The sequence below is a fragment of the Pygocentrus nattereri genome, chromosome 16 (genome assembly GCF_015220715.1).
Source record: "Pygocentrus nattereri isolate fPygNat1 chromosome 16, fPygNat1.pri, whole genome shotgun sequence".
In the NCBI taxonomy this organism is placed as follows: Eukaryota; Metazoa; Chordata; class Actinopteri; order Characiformes; family Serrasalmidae; genus Pygocentrus; species Pygocentrus nattereri.
The window spans coordinates 26,906,258-26,931,835 of NC_051226.1; the positions used below are offsets into that span (position 1 = coordinate 26,906,258).

The 25,578-nt window shown below is 40.7% G+C and overlaps 2 protein-coding genes across 4 annotated transcripts in view; both read right to left on the minus strand.

Annotated features, from left to right (window-relative positions):
* aff4 (AF4/FMR2 family, member 4) overlaps positions 1 to 13,261 on the minus strand; it is a 31,469-nt gene extending 18,208 nt beyond the window's left edge. Inside the window, exons 1-3 of one of the 3 annotated variants that reach the window (XM_017701131.2) lie at positions 12,977 to 13,261; positions 3,351 to 3,477; positions 278 to 1,072 (exon numbers count right to left, since the gene is read on the minus strand). In XM_017701131.2, the coding sequence (XP_017556620.1) occupies positions 278 to 1,072; positions 3,351 to 3,473 (918 nt within the window). In that variant the 5' untranslated portion in view covers positions 3,474 to 3,477; positions 12,977 to 13,261. Of the gene's footprint in view, positions 1 to 277; positions 1,073 to 3,350; positions 3,478 to 7,478; positions 7,668 to 12,976 lie in introns of those variants that run through there. The other 2 variants (XM_017701130.2, XM_017701132.2) reach the window with 2 other exon arrangements.
* Positions 13,262 to 17,285: 4,024 nt separating this feature from the next.
* zcchc10 (zinc finger, CCHC domain containing 10) lies at positions 17,286 to 23,264 on the minus strand. Its single transcript, XM_017701091.2, has 4 exons — positions 23,172 to 23,264; positions 21,186 to 21,347; positions 19,566 to 19,610; positions 17,286 to 18,155 (listed from the first exon to the last, which is right to left on the minus strand). The coding sequence occupies exons 1-4, from the start codon at positions 23,210 to 23,212 to the stop codon at positions 17,897 to 17,899; spliced, it is 507 nt and encodes a 168-aa protein (XP_017556580.1). The 5' UTR covers positions 23,213 to 23,264; the 3' UTR covers positions 17,286 to 17,896.
* Between the last annotated feature and the right edge of the window lie 2,314 nt (positions 23,265 to 25,578).

Consider the following 25,578-nt stretch of genomic DNA (forward strand, 5'->3'; position numbering starts at 1 on the left):
TAACCCTTTGCATTATGCAGACATTTAGTTGACAAAATGCCCCATAACACTTACCAAATATCAGTTAAGGCCACTAGGTTAACTTTAACTAGGCTAAAGTTTTAGCCCTGAGGCTCTCAAGGACACTATACATAGTGTTGCGACAAATCCAACTAAACGAGTTCCATGATTTATGTATATTAAAAATATTAATTAAATGTTTGACCTCATAATCCTTATGAATGATAAGGATGCAAACCTGTGGAGGACTGATCAACAACAACAAAAAAAGCCTAACCTCTACTGGTGCTGGAATCTTGAGCTTGGTGAGTGATGCTTTGCCGTTGCCCTTCATGTCCCCCATGCTGCTGCTGTGGGACTGGCTCCCGTAGGATTCGGAGGAGGTCTTGGGCTCAGCCGTTTCCTGGCCGTCCATGGGCCTCACATAGGCTGTGGGTTTCTGCAGCATGGAGCCAGGCTTGGACATGAGCGAGGGAGGGAAAGTCTGGCTGGAATGCTGGCCACTGGGGAACGACGAAGAAGAGGAGGAAGAGTGCACCCTAGAAGGAGAGTCCCAGTTGGCCTCACGGTCTCTGGGCGATTTGGATCGATAGCGCTCCTTACCGTGGTGCTCGGCCGTTAGCGAGCGCGAGTGGCTACTGGAGTTCAAAGTGCCCTTAGCTGGGCTGGAGGTGGCGTGTGACTTGTGCTCATGCTTGCTTGACTTCTTGCTGCTGCTACTGCTGCTGCTGAAGTCACGTTCATGCCTTTGGCTGCTGCCACCGGAGCCGCTACGTTGGCTACTGCTGTGGCTGCTCTGCATGCCCGAGCTGGAGCGGTTCTGGGACTTGGATGAAGACGAGGAAGAGGCTCCAGAGGCCGGGCCCACAGGAGTCCATTTGTTGCCCTGACTCTGGCTCTGACCGCCTCCCCCTCGTGTTTCACTGTACATAGACTTCTCCTCCGAAGTGGAAGAGCCGGAGGCTTTGGGCATGAGCTTAGACAGAGGAGGTTCACCGATGGTTTCTTTCATCTCGTCGTAGTTTCCTAGCATGCTCTGGATGCGACTCGAAAGTTTATCTTCTGTCTTGGACTGCAGAGAGAGAGAGGCAGAGAGAGAGAGAGAGGCAGAGGCAGAGAGAGAGAGAGAGAGAGAGAGAGAGAGAGAGAGAGAAGAAATGTGATGTTTCTTCTTGTGTTAATATGTTTGGGACAATGTCCAAGGGAAAACAATTGCATTCAGGACAAATTACATAGCAGCAAATGAAATGCTATGGAGAATTACACAAGTGAGACACTGAAATATGGCACTGACTTAGAAAACTCTCAAACAGTTTAGTTAACTTAAGCAGCCACATCATCTCACTAATGTATAATTTAATAATCTTTTGAAATGTCCTTAAACCAGGAGGGTAAAAAGATGAGATCATAGGAGAAAACTATCATTCTATTGCCAAAGAGGCTGCGGTTCTGTTGTTTTCTAACCAGGATGCATAGTTTACAGTGACCACTAAGAAACCGAGTTAATTTAAAAATACAATGAAGCAGACACCATAATTACATGCATCTAACATCACAAAGGAGCCTCTGGTTGGCCTGACAAGACTGTTTACAACTGCACTTGACATTTTCTCCTTCTTTTACACCTCCATATCTACTAAAATCACCATCAAATATGCTAAATCTGAAAACCTGGTTTCAAAACCTGATAAATAAGTTGAAGGTTGGGGTTTTCCAAACTGCTAAACTTCACAACTGCACATTTTACCACTGCACAGGGCACAGCATGTCTCCTCTTTCACTGCTATAATATTTCCACATTACTCCATAGGGGTGGCTAATATGACAATATTATCATCCTGATAGGCGATCACAGCAGAGTGGGCATTACGATATAGCAATGTAATTTATCACAATGATTAGAAATGTTAGATCACGCTTTTCTGGGTATACTGTCGATATTATCAGTACTTACACACTGACCAACAGCACGTTTCTTTACAAAGACAGCATAATTAGATTTAAATCATAAGTGCCAACAAATCAATTTTCATTAACAGTAATTTTTTAAAAATGTGGCTGTACCATTTATTTTTCGTCTGTATCAACTTATTAGATGTCAGAAAAAATACATTTGTTGCACGTCCAATCTCTCAAAGAGTTTTTGAATTAGTGTGCTTTATTGAACATATGGTGAATATGGTGAAAAAATGCTGACTAATTCCATGTTTCATTACAAAAAGACCATAATTGATCCTGGTTATCTGGACTTCCTGCACAACAGTATGTGGCATGCTGAACAAAAATCATTGTACTTGTCATTTTTATAGTATTAATATGTAATTAATTATTTCATAATACATGGGCCACTGTGGGTCTTTTGGTCTTTTTTTAATTATGTGTATCATGAAAAGCATTATTATATATTCTACTTTTGCCATATTGCCCACCCCCTCTTACTCCCATATTATTCCCTTTCCTGTTCACATGCACTTCCAGGTAAATCTTATACGAATTCCCCACCTAGGTAAAGCAAGCTCTTAGCTCTGTGTAAAGCTGCTTAGCAGCAAAAGATTAGTTAGGGGAAGGCTAAAATCCTCTTTACTGTCTGCTGGTAGCCAGAGACTATATCTAATTTCACTGAAAGGTGAGCATGTTTCAGTTAAATCATGTTGCTACACTTTAAAAAAGCAAAAAAAAAAGCACAAAAAAACAAACAAAAAAAAACCAAAGGTGCCCAAAAGGGTTATTTGTCATAGAAGAGCTGCTTTTGGTTTCTTAAAGAATCTTTCAGTTGATTGGTTTAAAAAAAATTCTGTAGCCTCTATTTGTAAGAGTGTATTATTTATTTTAACTAGCTTGATTATTCAACAAAAAAAAAAAAAAAAAAAAAGAAAGTACGTACAGTAGATCTCAAACACACATTTTAGACCACTATCTACTGTCAGCATTTAGAAAAATAAAAAATAAAGTCATGAAGTACCCAGTCTGCAAAGACAGACAAGTGCCATTCAGGAATTTGAAGGGACAATGGGGACTAGCGTTAATAGCATTCTTCAAGACTAGCTGAAGGAATGTATGTTACAGAGAGGGTGAAATTGAATCTCAAGTGCAAGGCTCTAGGTTTTTTTGTGCTTTGCCAACAGCCATTTTAGGTCAGTCAGCAACAGACGTGCACTAAAACTCTGCAACTCCAGCATTTAGAGTCTACTTACCTCAGAATGTTTTGACTGTCAAGAAGTGAGCAGTGCAGCTGAATTTAAACAGGCTTTTGCTAAAGATTACGACTGGCAAATAATTAATATAATAAAGAAAACCAAGTTTCAACAAACTAAAGAACAAATAGAAAAGAAGTAAAATAAGGAACTTACAACTTTATAAGGTTCAGGAAAGAGAGGGGAGTTGGATGGAAAGGCCTCTCCTCCCTGCTGGATTTCTTGATTTCTCCTTTCTCTTTCTTTCATACGGAGCACATTCCGGTCTTCACGGTTCATGTTGCTAACAACAGAGACACAGTCACTAAGCGTTGGAACTGAGGGAAAAAAAGCAGCTTTCTAAAGCCTTGGTCCACATTTGAACCCAAGCTACTCTCTTACATGTGAGCAACAATGGCAAAAACTAGAGGACTTCTGAATGGGGTGGTTGAATGGTCTGAAGAACAAGATTTTGATTCCAAGGTCAAAACCGGATTTTTGAATATTACTAAGCTTTCCTTTTACTTGTTCTGAGAACAACACTTGGTGATTAGTTCCCATTTGCTGTCGCTGAACTGATTTAGACAACCCATTCAATTCCTGAAAGCCATAAAAAGCCACTGATATAATTCTTCTATGCATCACGGAGTTTAAAACTACCACAAAAAGTGAAGATTTAACGCTCAGTTCTCAGTCACTGAAAGAGGACGTCTCAGATTTCCGATACTTTCTGCATAATTCAATGGTTACGATGTAAACAAGTCATTCAGAGTGATTTTAACATATTTATGAACATGTTGCTTGATGTCTGAGGCATTGTTTTATGATAGTTTTGAGATGAAGTTTTTGCTCATTCATGGTGGAGAGGTACAGGCTTTATATGACTTACCACTATTTTACTCTTATCAACATTACGTATAAGAACTCTGATGGCATGTGGGTCCATTGATTGTTTTGGAATGTACATAAATTAGGTAAGTTAGAATCCAGAAACCTGATATAGTTACAATTTTTAAATGTTATATTTTGGTAAAAGAGGTGTTCTTTGCCACCACCCGTTTTTGTTTATTTTCTATATGTAATTAGCATTTACTACTTTTATAATAAATAACAAATACATAACCATATTTAACAAACCAAGCAACTGGTAAATATAATTATTGCACAAAATATTTAAAGCCAAAATTGAACACTGTCAATTATTTAAAGCCAAAAAACGGTCTGCACAAGCATGCACACAGCAGCTTCTCTGGCTAAATGGCAACAGTAGCGCTAAATGTTTCACATCCATCTCATGTTTGCATCTCCGGGTGTCAGAAATTGCTGAGGTTTAGGAAATATTAGTCATTCAGGCTGTCAGTAGCAGCATTTAAGCTGCAGATTTGTCCACTTTGTTGAAGCAAAAGCCCACAAGACACTGCTGTTGTGTGATGCAACTGACCAATGGAGGTGCACAGCCAACAGAGCTGGTGCACACAAAGGCCCGGCTAACACTGCACCAAAAGAGCAGCAGTTCCTTCCATATTTCTATGTAATGTTTGCATCCACTACTACTGCCTTTCCATGAAATACAGCATTACAGATTTTTACTGCTGCTTGTCAGCCCCAACCGCTTACGTGTGAAGTTTCACCCAAGAGGGCATATGAACGTGTCAGAAATTGTTTTGTGGTAAGAGTCATAGAATAGGTTCCTATCACCACCACTGTAAAGAAATCGCAGTCAATATGTTTGTCTACAATGTGCCATTCCTCATAAAACCACCTTGAATGACTTTGTGTACATCTCAATGACTGAGATAAGCAGAAATTTAGAATTCCTCTTTAAGACGGTAACACAATACTCTATGTAGCAGTGTCCCTTAAAAGAAAGTGTTGTTTGATCATTTGGCCTACATGTAACATGAGATTCATTTCAGGTAAGTAGGCTAGCCAGGGGAAATTGTATGTTCTGTGACACAATGACTAATACACGATCTAGGGAGACAACTTAAAACGCAGGGAATTTAAGATGACTGACACAATAGTCCGGCAGGTTTTAATCACTCTCTTGGTTAGATTCAGGGGCTGATAAGCAAGAAGGTTAGTGTGGCACAGTGACTGGAGAGCCCAGAGGTAGATCAGATACAAGTGTTAAGTGCTCTGTTTGGGACAAACGCTACTGCCATGCTGCCGTCTGCTGACACACACAATTATCTAGAGAGTTTGTTGGTCATGTAGACAGGAAGTTATTCAGGAAGGTAGGGATTTCTTGCTACCCAAGCTACCACAACATTACAGTAAGTTCCATGCCTCTGCATAAACATGTTTGGGCCTAGATCGAATGAATAAAACATTCTCTTTAATTCTTAATGAAATTAACACAAACTGAGTCAAGGATTGGACCACAGCTTACAAGCTTATACTGCAATTTGGCAACTATGTTGACTTATTAAAAACCTACACTCTGATATTCTCAATAAATCTAAGGAGACTAGGGTTACAGACCTACAGCATAACACCTATATTAACATTAGAAAGACAACAGTCAACGTAATGTTGTCACGACTGTAATCTAATGACTGCATAAACAACACAACTACCCACAAGGGTGGGCCAACAGCAAAAATAAGCTGGACAACCAGCGATTCTCTCATATAATTTGTCCTTTTTGAACCTACTACAGGATAATCGATGGTAAATGAACCACCAACGGGCACCAATAGACCAGATTAAACATCAAGAGTCAAGTCACTCTTATTATTGATTAGATCAACTTCAAAGCCTGATGGCAATTCTTCAATGTAAAGAGGAGGACGTTTGAACATCTGCTGAAAGAACTCAGCCTAACCTCACTTCTGAAGATGTGCTGAGGGGGGTTGGCTTGAAACTTAAAAAAGAGGGTAGAATGAAGCCCATGCCTGACTTCTCTCAGTAGAGGGCAATGGAAAGAACAGCATGTGAATACTGTGTTGATGGTCAGCTGTTTTGCAAGACAAAGATACCCAAACCACATTTGTACTGGGCAGCGGCTTGATAAACAACCAATCTCAACCCACTTACAGCCGTCTTCAGCAAATAATTTTATTAATGGCAATCATGGGTCTACTGAATCAGACAGACTGAAGTCCTCCTTTCTCTGCTGTGTCTGCATGCATTTAAAAGAATTTGGAGAAACAGTGCTCATTAAACATGTGTACGGTTCAGTGATTCATACCCGAGAGGGCCTCCCCTCTTTCAGTAGTTTCAGTACTGGTAATTACTAAAGGCTGAACATCCAGAAATTTAGAAATCAAGTTGTGAACTTCTAGCCGGTTCGGTGGATCATCATAAAGCAGCTTCAGCTGACAGTCTTAAAGTGACACACCAGTGATAGGAAACAGAAATCATCTCAGTAGCTGGGTTTCCACTTACGTAATGCTGACATATCAAATAAAAATATTTGATGGAAATAGCATTGATGGAAAATATTGAATATTGAACTGAAAGTCTGAATGCTGGTTTGAGGTGGTTCATTTTTTTTCTAATAAAAAAATAAATGCGATAAATTACAACATAAACGCATTTGCAGAGTAAATAAGGTATTTGCAAATAGAAAAATCATGACTGATCAGGTGATTCCATTAGGCCCAGCTATTACCACAAAACATGACAGAAGGCAGCAGATACCTGTGGACTGATCCAGATAACAGTAAACAGATGTAACGTTCCTACAGCGAATCTTGAGCTATAATAATCAGTCTTGCTGTTCTTGTATTGTGAAATACAGCCAAAAAAATTGAACAAATTGACAAAGAGAAGTTGCCAAACATTAAAGTTATTTGGAAACTCATGCCATATTACTCAGACGTTTATTTGCGCACATGTCGTAGAGAGCAGTACTCTCTTATCACAGAGCAGAAGGAAACATTGATTTCACTGTAATAAGACAACCTTAAGATGATATTTTATGGAAAGTCTATGTTGCAGAAAGCCTTCGCCTCCAAATGTGATTTAGTTCCGTCACTGATTCTTCAACAAAAAATATTTTTAGTCTATGACTAAAGTTGATCTCTGCACAAGAAACTGACACCAATTACAGTATGTGACTGACCTGCGGTATCTCTCTAGATTATTCCACTGCTATAAACACAATCACAAAAGAGCAGCAGTCAGATTAAACCCAGAATCAAAGCAACAATAAATGAAGACTTCGCCAGCGTTGACTTTTTATGTTTCCTGCCGTTCCTTCGATCTCAAAAAATTGGGGATGTGTTTGGTTGTCAGTAGGTCCACAACTGTCAACAATAGTACTGAAGTTACTAAGCAGAAACTAGCACTACTGCTTACCCTGACTGAGAGGCCATAGCCACAAGAAATGAACCATTGGAAGCAGATTAAGGTTCAAACTCCAGGTGCTCTGGTGGTGCTCTTGTTTGCCCCTCTTGGTTGATTCCAATCACTTTGTAATCTGCAGTACAGGCACTTCAATCGACGGTGGTGTATTTCCTAGCAGTTGAGATAAATCTGACTTAGGGAGGGGAGGTTACAGGCTGTCTGTGGAAGATGCTATTCTTCAGGACATAGGGGGAGCATTGTCAAGGGACAGTACAATCAAGGCTGGACACAGAAGGTTCCTTCAGTGAGAAATACTTATTCAAGGAATAGACTCAGTCTTATTTCTGATAAAGGATCTGCTGCTCAAAACGAATACTTGACAAGAAGGAAGTTTCAGGTTCTACTTTAGCAAAGTGTTCACTACGTTCACTACAGGCTCTAGAAAAAAAAAAAATCAAGAAATCACTGATCTGTGAAGAGAAGTGACTAATGACAGGTTTAAGTCACTGGACGCCAAGCTGATAGATTTAAAGTGGTTTGACTGATTAAAAGAGGTTTCCCTCTCTGGTGGAAAGAAATGGTGCAGTCCACCTCTTTCCATATAAGGAGATGTTATTTTATGCCAGCGAGTGGGTCCGCCTTGTGATGTCACAGTTCAGAGTGGAGCTTGACCAATCACAGCATGGCTCACCGCACACAGCCTCTCTCTGAGACTGGAGTCTGAAGCAGCACAGCCAGCGTAAATTTCTTAAAGGAGCAGTGCCTGTTTTCTGCCAGAGCCACAGTAGGAACTGGGGAAATCCTCCTAAAATAACCAGCGCTCACATCACACTGAGGCAATCCACTGCAATATGGGAATCATCCTGAATTCCCCCGAACTCTCACCTAGCCTAACATTCCCCGTCATTCCAGTTAATAAAGAAGAACTCAGTGAACACACTGTCTAGTTAGCCTTTGTCCCCCCATCAAAACATAGTTGTTTGGTTTTGTGGACACGTGTGTACACACACACACACACACACACACACACACACACACACACACACACACACACACACCTGCTGGGTAAACGCTGGCACGCATCCCTGGCGTGTTGCATGATGCAATATGTCTCAGTCAAGGGCAGAACAACTGCACCTAGTTGCAAAGCAGATCATTTTACCTTGGATCTATTTGGTCAGTCTGAATAATGCAATGAATAATGCTAATTTGAAGCTGCACTATAAGTTCTACTAAATTTGAAACATGCTGAAACCTGCGACACAGACCCTTCAGTGAATTTCAATAAATTACCATATTGTCCAAACAACAGACGATATCGTAATGCTGTCTAAGGTAAAACAAAGTAAAATTCAAATCTGTTGCCCAGTTATGTAGCATTATGTAGCACCACAGCATCATCATGTTTTACAAACCGTTTGCCTCAACACAGCACTACAAGTCCCGTTCATTTTCTGGGGCTAAAACTACCTGACTTCCTGGTGTGGAACACAATGGCCATTTCACAGTTTGGTTCTGTGGGAAAAAAATCTAATGTAAACAATTTTCCACTTAGTCATGTTGCAGTCAGTCAGCCAATTTGTCATCCAAATGTTGCTTTTTTGAGTTTGCAGCTGGAGCTACGTGGATAACGTTGCTAAACACCAAAAGCCAAAATTCACCCTACTACTTAGTAGATTTGACTAAAATGACTGTATGTAAAAACTGTTGAAGTAAAAGTAGATTTCTACATTTTTAACGTCATGTATGAATGACAGTCCTGGTGTACTACTGGCATTCAGGTATACAACTGAACATTGTCCTTTTATAAATCAATCATAGAAAATGTTAATTTAAGGATACATTTCAAACGAAATGCTGTTCTGAATTCTGAGATCTCAGATTACATTTGCAATTTCTGTTATTAATTTTACAAACAACTGTTAACCTTCAGTTATCAGAGTGAAGATAAAGATTTTTTAACACAACAGAAATCACAAGCGTAGTCTAAAATCCACATGTCCAGGTGACGCATGTGAACATGAAGTGGAGCAGGATTCGGCGCAGACATCAGAATTCGGCACAACGTCTGTTGTCTAAAACAGCTACTGCCAGCTCACACCTACATGATAAAGTTTTGTTCATTTTTACAGTTCATAGTTCTGCTGAGAGCTAAACCATGCTACAGTCTTAACGAAGACGTGGATATAGGCTGAACGAAGTGTTGGGGATGTATTTTCTGAAAAGACTCGGGTGCCTATTGACACCTAGCGTGTATTAGGCTTGTTGCTCCAGCACTAAAGTAAAGAAGCAAACACCAAACAGGTCTTTTCTGATCTACTACTTCTGAGGTGAATGTTGCATTTGCCATTCCTTTCACTAGCTACAGTAAAAACTTTTCCTCCCCACTATTAATGACACACACTTCAACTTAACTTCAAACTCAGTAGGAATTAATAAGCAAATGGAAGGTTTGCTGCCAATTTGTTTATTCATAAGAATGCTGTAGTTCTAGTTGTGCGGCCCATGATTCTCAAAGTGATTTAAATGAAGACATCTGCTATTGTGCAACATGTAAATAAAAGTCAGGTAAAAACACCTGGTAGGTTCACCATCTTCCACGGTCAGAAATACGAATGAGGAAATCACTATTAATGAAAACAGATCAGAACTGGGACAGATGACTTCCGATTAAATGCCAGCATTAAAGCCGCTACACAAATAACCCTTTGAGTATATCAGCCAGAAAGCTTTGTTAAATTTTTGTCATATTTTACTGCTGAGCCACAACATCTACATTGACCATTTATAACATCTCTCCTCACACAAAGTGTGTTGTGTGAAAATCCACACATATCCTGCGAAGATGCTTTGTACACTCTAGATGTGAAACTGTTAGTTAAACGCAAAGGCATTTCCCCAGAGACCCTGGGCAAAATCTGTCCTTCAGATGCCCTATTTTTTAAAGACAACACCTCTAATACAGGAAATTACTTTCTGGCACGTATACCACGTTAATCTGGTCCAGAAATTTCCTTCTGCAACTTCTGATAGAGGAAATGTGTTCCACACTACTCTAAGCTACTTCATATTCACACTTTAGCAACAAAGTCCTTCTATTGCTGACTCAAAGCAAAAGTTACTGTACTAAACTGAACCCGGCGCTACTATTGTGAGAAAAGCTGTGAATTATTTGTTCTGCATTCCACTTCCTTGAACTAGCCAGGCTAAAAAAAATCATTCAGTTAATAATGCTGCTTCACATTACTCCTTTCTAAAACCATAAAATAATCTTTTTGACAACAGCCATCTCAACTCTGCCCTTACATTATATACCCTGATCAGGTATGCATGGTGACCTTCCCCTTGCAAATCTTTTTTTTTTCCCATCACAAGATACCATGCAAATAGCCAGAGGACGCACTGAGAAATGCTTCGATTAGATTAGCAAGACATCTCGCTGAGCAGAACAACTGCTCTTACATAAACCATCGCTGGTTTTCAGCTCCATTTCCTAACTGTAACAGAAGTGGAGACAGACGCAGGGCTTGCAAGGACCTCCCCCTTGTGAAATGTCAAGAAATAGCTTGATGTTAGTGGTCAGGCAGGGTAAAAAGCTCTAACCCAAATCATTTTACGGCTGCTGCTTATGTAAGGTTTTACGTAATGTTTTGATGGGAAGACTAAATGTCAAACGGTACGCTGGCGACTGAGCACAGCCTTCATTATCACAAAGAGCGACAGAGGAAACAGTTAACTGACGCCAGAGTGAAACTAAAACAGGAAGTACTGCAAGGATGACTTGAAACACTGTTTATGAACAGGCAATCCTGTGTTCAAAAGCGGATGCCTTCCAGAAAACAACTGCTGTCACCGCAGTTACTGACATTTGGCCACAGTTAGGCCTTAAGCAATTATAATGTGTACAGGATGCACACATCCTCCTCCAAGCGAAGTCATCCACTCGTGAAGATGAAGTGTGCGTGTGTGCGTGCACGTTATATAAGCACCAGAAGGTCTGCCCTAGTTCAAATCAAGAAGTGTAAGTCTTACTGTCTGTGCCACACAGATTAGGCTATGCCTGGCAGCAGCCTAGGGGCAGTGCATGAGCGAGTTGGCTAATTATGCAGCAAAACGTCCTCCGCCGGCTGCCCCTCCCCTCTTGAGCTCAACTTTAAAATGGTCTCCCGAGTGTGGAAAGGAAGCTGCCAAATGGATGGTTAACTGATATGACAGCGCAATTTCAGATTAGATTGTGAATTAACTTCAAAGGTCAACCACAAGCAAGAGCATGGAGCGTGTTTCAAAAAAACGAAAGGAAAGTGCCATCAGAAGAACAGATTAAAAATGACCTTGCCCTGACTGCTACATAACAGCCATAAAGAGGGTAACCGAAACTCTCTGTGGCAAAGTTGGCAACAAGGACAACAAGCCACACATGCACCAGTAGTCTCAACACTGAAACTGTTAACGGTCTGAAAACTGAAATGGTTAGCTGGCTATGTGCCACACTGCCAGCCTCTTCGCATGGCAAGAACACTGCGCAGAAAAACAGGTATTAGAGGGTGGCAGTGTTGACACTACCTGTCTACCTAAAGTCCCTCAGCACTAAAGCCAGGAGCATGAGTAGAGTGTCAACTGTCTCAAGAAGATAGGAAAAGGCCAAAAGTTGTGAATCACACAGTAAACTTAGTATACAAGCTAATCAGTCTGAAAACTAACGTGAAGAGGAGAACAAAGCATCTTTTTCAGTGCTGAACACTGAACTGTGCACAAAGTGGCAGCTGCCCAAGTGCATAAACAGCCAGAACGGCCCATCACCTCTCTAATAAAATAATATCAAAGCCATAAATAACACAACTTTCGTGGTTTTCCACGGAAAGCTCGAGAGTGAGGTGCATTTTTTCATAACGGCTAGCTGACTGAACAGCTAGCTAGGCCTAGCCAAAATATGTCATTTAAACTAGAGTATATAGGATTTCTCTCATGTATAAATTGCGAAAAATCGTGTGGGTTTTAAATGTATGCAATTTTGACGACAAAGCGTGAAAAAATAACCAACACAATCTGACCTGACCAACAAGGAAGCTTTCATTTAACGGACAGACAGCTTAGCTAGCTAGCTAACATTAGTGACAGCATAACCAGCTCGAAATAATGTTAATTAGAAATGTATCAAAGGTGTAAATATAATTACACACATATAAAGAGCTGGCATATGCCACTTAAACGTGTAAACAAGCACCACTGCGCCGCCGTTTTGTTTATCTTCACCGAGTTGTGCCTGAGCCTGTAAGCTAGGTTAGTTAGCCAGCCGGCTACCGCTAAGAGCGGCTACAGCAGAGAGATGAACTCAGAACAGGGAGCTAACGCTAGCTAGCTGCGGTGGCTAACAGTCCCACTAGCTTCTGGATTAATTCTTCATGAAAGAAATTGCAGGTCGCTCTCTGAAGTTACACATATTGTTACAGGTGCCCAGTGCTTAACGCTGGAAAGTTTAACGTTTGAGCGATAATGTTTTTTTCGCTTACCTCTTGTCTCTTTCAGGCCCAAACCATTGTAGCTACTGAAAGCCTTTTTCTCTTTGTCTTTTTTCCACTTTCTAACACACGGAGCGCCCTAATTCATGTCACCGGTGATAATAACAAAAATAAAAAAACAATAACCTAAAACTGTAGAAAAAATGTGGTTAGCCCGCTTCGCCTAAGTAAGCCATGAGTCTGAAGGGCGTTTACACGCCATGGTTTTGTCTGACAAATTTTCCAAATATCTCAAGCCCATTTTGTCCAGAGTGGATGTTGGAGCGGCCGAGATGTGGAAACTGAACTAGCGAATCACGTGACCAGAACGAAGACGAGGGTAGTTCCATTTAGAGACAGGAAGTTTGATTCAGTACAGCGAACCGATTCTTTCGACGCAGCTACCTTCTGTGAGGGAACGTTCGATTCAGTTTAAAGAACCGACTCCTTTGAACTGTTGAAACGATATGGGACATTCGATTCAGTTTGACGTTGATTCCCAGTTCAAGTCCACTTGATTCTCACCTCCTGCTTGCACGTACAATGCGATTCTCCAAATAGAGTCACAAAGTACAGTCATGTCAAAGAAAGATGAAAACAGTAACACACGAACGATATGAGCGAATTCTGTATATCGATTGCTTTGCTGTCATTTAGTTTTTATTGTTGGCCAAAATAATACCAAACAGACATGAATATTGCCTAAAAACATCCCATTAAGAAGTTCCACATGTCGCGTCTGAACTCATTCTGCTCAAACTGTGCCCGAGTCATTACTCCGTTATAACACAGCATTTTCACTCGAGTTTAGACTGCTCTACCCACCTGTGTTAGCAGGCGAGAAATGTGCACAAAGTGAGTTTTAGTCCCTACTAAAACTACTTTACCGTGTTCAGCGTCTTGCTGTTAATTCTGAGCATAGCACGTGTAAATACAGCTGGCTGCTGCTGTCTTTGAACACATGTGAAATGGTTTGAGGAGCTAAAGGGAGAGCAGGTGAATTGGAAATGTCGTCGCACACCACACGGTGGCGCTGTGTGTTTCCCACTGATCTAAGTCGGGCGTTGGTCTTTCTCCCGGTGATTCAGGTTGGTCCTAGACCTGACCACAGACTCTATCTAGACTTTCTCAGACCACTTCAGTTTGTTTCAGTCTAGCTGTACCTTCGTAACGCAGCGGGGTCTGGGCCGGTTTCAGGGGAGCCTGGCCGCTTCTTATTACTACAATAGTAATATTAATACAAAAACATGACTGCAAAACGCCAGAGGGCGCCCGCGAGAGAGTCCTCAATGGACGACGATGAATTTATAAAAACGAAAAGTTAAAATAGTGTCTAACCATTTGCCCATGACCGACCTTTAATTTTAGAAAGTAGAAGAATGTGTTTCACAAAAAAAAAAACAGCAAAGTAAACTTATCTGTGTGTTTCCTTTTTACAGCAAACGGATTTTAGGCAGTAGGGCACTGGCATTACTGTTACTGGTTTGTGATACTGTTACTGAGAGCTGAATACTAAGCATTACAGCTACTGAGTGCTGATTGGTTTGTGATATTGCGACTGAGTGCTGATTGGTTGGTTATATTGCTACAGAGAGCTGAATACTAAGCATTACAGCTACTGAGTGCTGATTGGTTGGTTATATTGCTACAGAGAGCTGAATACTAAGCATTACAGCTACTGAGTCCTGATTGGTTGGTGATACTGCTACAGAGAGCTGAATACTAAGCATTACTGCTACTCAGTGCTGATTGGTTGGTTATATTGCTACAGAGAGCTGAATACTAAGTATTACTGCTACTGAGTGCTGATTGGTTGGTTATATTGCTACAGAGAGCTGAATACTAAGCATTACAGCTACTGAGTCCTGATTGGTTGGTGATATTGCTACAGAGAGCTGAATACTAAGCATTACAGCTACTGAGTGCTGATTGGTTGGTTATATTGCTACAGAGAGCTGAATACTAAGCATTACAGCTACTGAGTGCTGATTGGTTGGTTATATTGCTACAGAGAGCTGAATACTAAGCATTACAGCTACTGAGTGCTGATTGGTTGGTTATATTGCTACAGAGAGCTGAATACTAAGCATTACAGCTACTGAGTGCTAATTGGTTGGTGATACTGCTAAAGAGAGCTGAATACTAAGCATTACTGCTACTGAGTGCTGATTGGTTGGTGATACTGCTACAGAGAGCTGAATACTAAGCATTACAGCTACTGAGTGCTGATTGGTTGGTGATACTGCTACAGAGAGCTGAATACTAAGCATTACTGCTACTGAGTGCTGATAGGTCGGTGATATTGCTACTGAGTGCTGATTGGTTGGTGATACTGCTACAGAGAGCTGAATACTAAGCATTACAGCTACTGAGTGCTGATTGGTTGGTGATACTGCTACAGAGAGCTGAATACTAAGCATTACTGCTACTGAGTGCTGATTGGTTGGTGATATTGCTACTGAGTGCTGATTGGTTGGTGATACTGCTACAGAGAGCTGAATACTAAGCATTACAGCTACTGAGTGCTGATTGGTTGGTGATACTGCTACAGAGAGCTGAATACTAAGCATTACTGCTACTGAGTGCTGATTGGTTGGTGATACTGCTACAGAGAGCTGAATACTAAGTATTACTGCTACTGAGTGCTGATTGGTTGGTGATATTGCTACAGAGAGCTGAATACTAAGCATTACTGCTACTGAGTGCTGATTGGTTGGTGATATTGCTACAGAGAGCTGAATACTAAGCATTACAGCTACTGAGCGCTGATTGGTTGGTGATACTGCTACAGAGAGCTGAATACTAAGCATTGCTGCTACTGAGTGCTGATTGGTTGGTGATACTGCTACAGAGAGCTGAATACTAAGTATTACTGCTACTGAGTGCTGATTGGTTGGTGATACTGCTACTGAGTGGTTGGTGAGCGGAACAGTCCATCGGCTGAATAAAGCGGTTCATGTCCTTTTAAACTCTCATAACTGGAATTAGCGCTGGAAAATATATCAGTGGTGTTAAATGTTCTTGCTGATTTGTGTTCATGTAGTGAATAAATTTGTTTTAGCATGTACAAACTATAATTTTGCTGAACTGATCCGTATTGACCTTTTCATTTTAGACTTGCTTGAGAGCAACCTCTAGTGTTTGAGGTACCTGGAATACATTATTTACTACACATTCTCTGGTAGGGATACCTGGGGATGAAGCCCACCAGGGTAAGATGCTCAAAATGATTCTGAAATTGCATTTGGATGACAGCAATTCTGGGATTCTTTCCCCTTGGAAGACCATTGGGGTCAGATTATCTGCTTTTTCTCATTTGATTATAGTGATCTATGTATTTGTATAGTTATTTAAGGAAAGTTATATACAATATATGATTTTGAATTATTTGTTTGTGAAAATGTTACTCCACCCAGACTAGAGGAAAAAGCTCCCCTTTGGTATATTGTCCCAGAAATACTCTAAGATTTTCATTATAAAGCTACAGTTCAGCAACATTTATAGCGATCTTGATGAGTGTTGTATGTATTGGGGTTTGTGAATTTTTACCGCTCAACAGTTACACTCAGACCTGATTTGTTTTTCATGCCTAATAATAATAATAATAATAATGTGCTCTTACCAGTTAAATGTTGAAAGCTATCGCTTTCTATAAAACAGTGCTGTTATGAGCACTGCAATAACAATAATGATGATGATACCGAGGAGAAGCACACTGGTACGGTGGGTAGGTCTGCTGCCTCACAGCAAAAAAGGTCTGGATTAGATTTCTTGGCCGGGAGTCCAGGGTCCCCTCTGTGGGGAGTTTGTATGCTCTCCCTGAGTCTGTGATATATGTAAATGAGCCCTGTTCGGATTGGCTGCTCTGTATTATGGCTCATTCAAAAAGTAGTCCAGACTGAAACACACCTTAGAGCTTTGTAAATGGGCCAGAGGTAAACAACATTTATATGTAAAGTCTTACATCAATGTGTGACATTAGTGAATGTCAGAATATTCATGAATCATTCATTTTTTTGGAGTAGCATAAATCACTTCAGTCTGTTTTTTTAAATTTCCATTGTTTGTTAGAACTCATTGACAAAGTTTACATTTTCTCCTTTACTGTATTTTGTATATTGTATGATGTACTTACTGTATACGTGTTACATCTTCTGTTTACTGCACCACTGTCAAATTATCTTGATGGAAACACCACCAACATCATACGGCGAGATAATAATCTATCAGTCAAATTGTGCCGTGTTTGAACAAGTTCTTGTTAATAGAGACACATTAATATGCTTCAGTTTCCGCTCCAAAATGAAAATCTGACATCTGCTCAAAACAAGTTTGTTAAAAAAAACAAAACAAAACATGTACTATTTATTTCAGGCGGTCACATTAGGTAAAACATTTCCATGTTCTAAAGTCCATCTTCCTGTGGCAGGACCAAGCGTACAGCAATTTCCATAGTTCTTTTTACATGTCATTTGATTTTTAAATACAACCTCCACTTCAGTTTCAGCAAAACAGGAACAGATGAGCTCTGCTACACATAGAAAAAGCCTATTGTAATGGCTGTTGAGAGGACAGTGAAGGAAAAAGTTCAAGGGGAGAAAAAAAAAAGAAAGAAAAAAAAATACTCCTGCAATTCTGTAGATTTAAGGGGGAAAAAAAATGTTTTTTTGGGGGGAAAAAATAAACAAAACGTTTAACAACAGAAGCAGTAACCCAGTTCTTCACTGTAGGCGAGCCATCCAGTCTTCATTTCCTTCCCTTTATGGCCACTGCTTTCCATGGAGACTTGAAGAATTTGCAGCAGTGGAGGAAAGGAGATGAGGAATGGATGGGAATTGGAACTTGAATAGGGATTCCACCCCCGCCCACCACCAGTACAATCAGAGTATAATATACCAGCTCTCAACTGAAAAACGCAGACCGGTCTGTCATTTATTTCTTCTTTTTCCTTTTTTTGGGAGGCCCCTGGTCAGAGCTGCTGCCACTGGACGAGTCTGAGTCAGAGCCGGAGCTGGAGGAGGACGAGGAGGAGGAGCTGGAGGAGTCTTCGCTGTCACTGCTACTGCTGTCATCATCCTCAGAGGAAGAGGAGGAGGAGCTGGATGAGTCGCTGCTGTCTGAGGAAGAGTCACTAGAGGAGCTTTCTGAGTCACTACCGCTGCTGCTGCTGGAACCGCTAGAAGACTTGGTCCTGAAACAGAACAGCAGACAGATTGCTGCAAGATAATGGATCATATTTAGCCCAGAGCATCATGGGATAAATATATCTTAGTGCTGCTGTAAGATCAGAAACAGATGTTGCATCAGAGCCTTTTATCTTTATCAGCCTGTTTTAAAGGGATACTCCAGACATGCGTCACAACTGCAGCATACGGTCGATTACGACAGACAACAATGTCAACACGTCTCCTAATCTCATTGTGCCGGATGTGATCTCATAATAAGAACGTCTGCAGACAACCGTGAGAAATTAAACGAGTGGGTTAAATGTGGATGGGAATGTAGACTTGTTAGGGATTATGGGAACGAATTTACGAACCAATCCAAAGCCTCGTGATAGCAGAGCTCAAAGTAGGGGGTGATTTGCAACACTGTGTGATGGACAACAAGCCTGTCTCTAGGCCAATGATGTAATGCAAGTTAACATAGACAAAAAGTCCCCTCAAAAAACTCAAATTAAGCAATTAGATGTGTCGTGTGAGAAATGTTTTTTTTACCACACACAACATTACCTCTTAACAGAAAAAAATTCTGTGAACAAGTGTTTTGTTAGCTAACTCGTTTTGCTTCTGTTATCCAGTCTTGATTTTGAGATGTAATGATCATTCAGAGTGTTTTGATGTGAAACACTTTGTAGAGAAACATACTGACTTCGTCACAGTGGTGGTGATAGAAACCAGAGATCACAATGTCTACAATGCAAATGCATTTTATTCACAAACAGCTAAGCTGAACTATTTTTCCTTACAGTTCCCAGCATGTACGTCCCCACCAAGAATGAGTTTAACAAAACCAAAACCTTTTTGAGGACAATTTGTTTTTCGATTATATGGGCCTTTTAATGTATTTGGTTCGGTGAACAGACTTGCATTGACGAGTCCAGTCGTGAAATTTCCTCAAAACTAAATATTCCACAGTCAACTGTCTTATACTGTATTAAAACAAAGTGGAAGCGATTGGGAACGACAGCAACTCAGCCATGAACTGGTAGGGCATGTAAAATGACAGAGCAGGGTCAACGGATGCTGAGGCGCATAGTGCGCAGAGGTCGCCAACTTTGTCAATCGCAGCAGACCTCCAAACTTCATGTGGCCTTCAGATTAGCTCAAGAACGGTGCATAGAGAGCTTCATGGAATGAGTTTCCATGGTTGAGCAGCTGCATCCAAGCCTTACATCACTAAGCTCAATGCAAAGTGTCGCTACTGGACTCTAGAGCAGTGGAGACGTGTTGTCTGGAGTGACTAATCACGCTTCTCCATCTGGCAATCTGTTGGACGAGTCTGGGTTTGATGGTTACCAGGAGAACGGTACTTGTCTGACTGCATTGTGCCAAGTGTAAAGTTTGGTGGATACTGTATCTGTATTGTAATAATACTGTACCTCTTCTTCTTTGTCTTCTTTTCACTTAGTGTTACTGGTCCATGTCTAAGACAAATGTACAGAAATCAGGGGTTAGAAGTGACATCATAAGATTTAAAGTTTAGTTGTGAAAACATTAGATACAATAATTAATTGACTACAGGAAAAATACAACACTTATAAATGGACTGGGTTAAGTGAGGGAGGGGTATTTTGTGCTTAAATGTAACACCATAAGGTCTGTAGATGGCACTGTTTGCGGCACACTCCATCTGCTTCCAATATCAGTTCCCATTTTCACATGAATTTAACAAATGTTACAGGGGAATTCTACCTATTTTTCATAATTTCATTATGCATAATTGCATAATTCAGTAATTGAGAGTCATTTAGAGTGTCTGGTGTGAAGAGGTGCTTTGTAAAGAAACTTACTTATTGATTTCCTTACAGTGGTGGTGATGGGAACCAGAAGTGGCCAAGTGTACGTTACAAATGTAGCCTTTGTATTTACTATCCAAAATGACCAGTGAACCTCACGTGTCTTCTGAGTTCTTAATATGTAATGTTGATAATGGTTAAATAGTGAGATATCTGAAAAATGTTTACCTTAGATATCATTTAGCCTTAGTACATCCTGCATGCACCTCTCTGCCATGATTTGACTTAAAAAAAAAATACAAATGTTTTGACTGATGCCTGAGATGTTTTACAATGAAGATTTTGGGATTTTGGCCTAAAATATATTTTTATGTAATAATTTTCTATGCATTAAGTATTAGAATCAGACATCTGAAGAGTTTATCACCACAAATTTATTTTTCCAAAACATATTTTAAGGTCTTATTAATAAGCACACACAATGAATTTGGAATCATATCAGTACCAAAAAAAGAACAGCTGATATTTAAAACTGATATTTGATTATTTAATTTTTTTTTAGGTTACACTGGGATACTGTGCAAATATACACTCACCAGCCACTTTATTAGGTACAGGTAGCTGTTCAGTTGCTTATTAACACAAATAGCTAATCAGCCAATCACATGGCTGCAACTCAATGCATTTAGAGGTGGTCAAGCTGAAGTGCAAACCGAGCATCAGAAAGGGGAAGAAAGGCGATTTAAGTGTCTTTGAACGTGACATGGTTGTTGGTGCCAGACAGGCTGGTCTGAGTATTTCAGAAACTGCTGATCTACTGGGATTTTCACACACAGCCATCTCCAGGGTTTATAGAGAACGGTCCGAAAAAGAGAAAATATCCAGCGATCAGCAGTTGTGTGGACGAAAATGCCTTGTTGATGTAAGAGGTCAGAGGAGAATGGGCAGACTGGTTCGAGATGATAGAAAGGCGACAGTAACTCAAATAACCAACCAAAATCTCTGGGGAATGTTTCCAACACCTTGTTGAAAGTCTGCCATAAGGAATTAAGGCAGTTCTGAAGGCAAAAGGGGGTCCAACCTTTTACTAGCACTAGCTTTTTACAAAAACAGTTAAAAAAATTCATTTTGTCTTCACCACTCAGGCAAACTGGACTGCCTTAAAAAAGGCACAATTTAGTAGAACTTGTTGCTACTACCAATCTATGGAGCAAGTCTACACTTGGAGCTTGGGGCTGCCACTGATAGGACCACAGTACTTACCCTGCAACACTGAGGTCTTTATTCTCCACTTCTTTAAGCTTCTTCTTCATCTCTGCCGTCCTTGACGGCCTGTAAAGGTACTTTCTTTTACCGGTGCACTCATAGGACCAGTGTCCATACTCCAGGCACTTCTGGCAGCGAACATGCTGCTTGTTTGCTTCCCTGTGGTCAGAGGATGAGATTATAATGAGAAATCAACATAAAATTGCCATAAAAGGACAATAAGTTAACACAAAATGAGCAAAAAATAAAAAACAATGGTGAGATGTAAACACAGTGTATAACGCCAAATTATACACTGGGGGTTAGAACACAGATTTACACTCACTGTTCACTTTATTAGGTACACACACGTTGAGCACATCGCTGTTGTCGAATTAAAACCTCATATCTTTTGGAAAAAACTCTGGTTCCATTGACTTACATTCCAAGTAATGCATGTTTTTTCCTTCTCCTGTAAAGTTAACATTTTGTGGAACCAATGTGGAACGATCTATTCTAGAGACTTACCAAGCCAAAATCATTCACAGTGATAGTTCTAGGAACCAGACGTCAATGCCAATAAAAGCTACTTTTTACTGAAATTGTTTATTAGCACTACATATAAAGACCCAGATTCACTGGCATTTAGGATAGTAAACAAAAGGTCTGTTTGTGCTGCAGACACTGTGACCCCCTCCTATCACCACCACTGTAAAAGAAATATATCTCTTTGTACATAGAGCCTGTATGTTTCTTAACAACAAACCGATTCACATCAAGCCACCCCAAATAACTTTGTACATATCTTAATGATTGAATTTTACAGAATTTCCCTTTAAGCCATATAATGCAATTGCAGTGATTAAACACTAAAGTTGCAAAGCTGCAAAAGATCAGCACTAATTAAGAACTCACACCTGTACTGCAGCACTCTAGGGTCACTAGTAAGCTGTTCAACACATGATCATAGTAATAATTTCTCTTCATTTAAAATGCTAAGAAAAACCTGAATGGTGAGTGTATGGTTATACCCTTAGCCCAGTAGTTCTGACCTATGATGGATGGAATAAGGAAAGCCTGTCCGATTGCGCATTAGAAGCAGATGTTGATGATCTCGACATTGGGAACTCAAAAACATGAAAAGGTTTATTTCTTAAATTTGTTCTTGTTCTAAGAAAAAGTCGTGTGTTCAAACCCCAGAATTGTGCTCACATTTTTCGCTCGAGTGTCTACACGCTCACCCAAGAACAAATCCTAAAAATAAGAAAACACGGGTGAAGGTCAGGATCTTCATGACAACGAGTGGGTTTTATGAAGAAGGACAGCGGTTCTATTGAGAACCAGGAGTTCTACACAGAAGCATTTCACGCTTGAACTGGGATTTGCATGAAGTGGTTCTTTAGACTGGTGGAGAATGTGTCTTCTACAGAACCTTTTTAATAAGGATTCTATGCAGTACCAAAAGGGGCTCTTTCACTGTTGTGAACCACCGCCTTTAGTAAAAACCCTTGAAGCCTCTTTTTTTCTAGGGTGCAGCTACAAAGCAGGGTACCTAATAAAGTGGCCAGTGATGGGACGCATGAAAGCGCAGGCGGATCCGAACCGCTCGCCGAGTGAACAGAACCGAACCGAACAACCCGGTGATGAAATATGAACATCAAACGGTCGTCCGCGCGATTGCGTCACAGGTCTGGCGGCTAGTCAGCTTCTAGCCAAACGTTCACGGTGGACAGAGCCGAAACACGGCAGAGCCGCGTGGTGGGAGTCTGACCGGCAGGCTGAAGTGACCTGAGCTGAACGGTGACCGGACCAGCGGGCGAGCACGAGCGCTGAACCCGCCGCTGCGCCGAGTCGGACAGGCGGGCGGAGCGCTGCGCTCAGAGTTTCAGAGCCTCGGTCTGTCTGAGGAGATCTCAGCACTGCAGAGAGGCTGCCGGCCTCGAAAAGCTCACAGCGAAGCACACAGACAGCTAGGCGGACTTTAGAAAACCTAAAAGAACTTACGCTTGTCTGCGGGCAATTAATCTGTGCATAGGCGTCGCCATGCTGGATGCGTCTGTGCGGAGTCTGCTTCTCTGGCTTTAAGGTGCGCCGCCTGCTGGACAGGAGGCCAACAGGTGAGCAGTCGGTCTGTGTCAGAGGCGGATCAGAGGGGTGTTTACACTTTTGAACACAGCTGCATTTGAGCAGAGTAGCCTAGCGCCGGTCAGCAAAAACGTGGACTATGGCACGAATTTTTCATAAACTTCATAAACTTGTAATTAAAGTGAGTTATTTTAAAGCGTCCATGCCTGTCCAGGGTGCACCCCGCCTGTCGCCCAGTGACAGCTGGGACAGGCTCCAGCAGCGCCGCGGCCCAGAAGGAGACGGGGCTTAGAAGATGTATTTGAATGTGCTTAGAATGAGCACTGAATTATAAGCTGCACTTATACTGTATTGCACTGTGTGTTGTAGTTTATTGTATTGTAGTTTATTGTATTGTAGTTAATTGTATTGTAGTTTATTGTATTGCACTGTGTATTGTAGTTTATTGTATTGTAGTTCATTGTATTGTAGTTTATTGTATTGTAGTTCATTGTATTGTAGTTTATTGTATTGTAGTTTATTGTATTGCACTGTGTATTGTAGTTTATTGTATTGTAGTTTATTGTATTGTAGTTTATTGTATTGTATTGAATGGCACAGAGTTCTGTGTTCAACTCTGTTCCTTTTTCTCTCTGTATCTACAGTGACTTTCTGTTTCTAGCAGTATCTGAGCTCAGGACTCTTTTCTCTAAGCTGTTGGTAACTAGCAAAGATACTTTCTCTTCTTGTAAGTCACTCTGTATGTATGTAAATGTGTGTGTGTGTGTGTGTGTGTGTGTGTGTGTGTGTGTGTGTGTGTGTATTTTAAAGCACATAAACCTAAACGAATTCTATGAATTGAAGTCAGAGAAAAACAAAAAATGAACAAATGTATAATTATTAATATTCATTTAGTAAATATTTTGAATTCCCCTTTAAGAGAATCCTGAAGTCCTGAAGACCCCGCACTACTCATGCTTTTGTGCCTTGCCTCATACAGCACACCTTATTCAGCTTCTGAGCTAATTAACACGCTCCTCAGGGGCTGGGTCAGGTGGGTAGAGTGGGAAAACAAAGCCAAAGGGCCTGCTGACTACATTTTAAACAGCCTTAAAAACAGAGAGCAAAGGGTGTGAGATTTACTGCCCTCTTTGGCAAATTCCAAGCTAGTTTCTTAAAGGGGAATTCGGCTGCTATTTCAAAATGTCTGTATCATTAAACTGTTAAGATGTAAACAAAGTCATTTTAGAGTGCTTTGATGTGAAATGCTCTGTTCTAGAGAAACAGTCAGAATTGTTGAGTGGTGAGGATAGAAACCAGATGTCTGAAGTGTTTAGTCCCCAACAGAAAGTAACTACATTAAATCTGGTGGGTGTGCTTGACGGTGCCTGATGTCTGAGACAAAAGTTCTGCCCTAGAACATGTTCTGCAAGCTGGACATGCCAGAACGATGAATGAATTCATGCAGGGGGAAAAAACCCAAAGAAAACGTCTTTTTTCTCAGATTTACCACGATTTGACCATCAGCGCCATTACGTGTAAAAATCAGAAGACACCCCAGCAAAAACACACACGCCACAACAGTGTCTGCTTACTCACAATGCTGCTACAACGTTGTCAAAAGGGTGTTGCTGTTTATGTTATTCGGACAAGGTTGTCACATTATTCTTCAGTGCTGTTGTCATGTGGCATTATGACTACTTACTGGCAGCTTAGCAAAAATTGATCGAGTTCCTTGCATAACATAATGGAACTCATGTGGATTCTGGGAGGTTGGGACAAACGTACTGACAACGTTGCTACTACGTTGTCAAAATGTCAGATAACTGTCACAATTTTCTGAGGAATCACAGTGTTTGCTGCGGTATATGTAGGTTCACTGGTCATTTGGGTAGGAAATAAAATGGCATTATTTGTATTGCAGACATTGCAACCCCTGGTTCCTATCAGCACCACTGTAAAGAAATCAGAATGTATCGGTCTCTGTACAATGAGCCATCAAACCGCTCTGAATGACTTTGTTTACATTTCCACATTTGATTAGGCTATCTGAACCTACATATGTTGTTAAATGTAATATTACTATTGGTAAAATAGTGGTAAATCTGAATCAAAGGCTTTCTTTGGGTTCTATTTTGCCTTGTAACAACATATAAAAATATGTTTTAGGCCAAACCTTAGTCTTAATACTATTGTAAAACAATGTCTCAGGAATTAGGTAGTATATTCATCACTGCTGCATGTAATAACTTTCTGAGAGGAAACCTAAGAAGCATTAAACAAGTTAAACGCCTGGTTCTCATCATCACCCCTGTGAACAATTCTGACTTTATATACTCTCACATCA

Bases quoted from the DNA above. Each gene is read 5' to 3' on its own strand.
- zcchc10 (XM_017701091.2), bottom strand. From the start codon at position 23,212: ATGGCGACGCCTATGCACAGATTAATTGCCCGCAGACAAGC. The intron at 21,348-23,171 runs GTAAGTTCTTTT...CTCTGACCACAG, and splicing joins TTAATTGCCCGCAGACAAGC to GGAAGCAAACAAGCAGCATG. The intron at 18,156-19,565 runs GTACAGTATTAT...GTTCTGTTTCAG, and splicing joins AAGAAGACAAAGAAGAAGAG to GACCAAGTCTTCTAGCGGTT.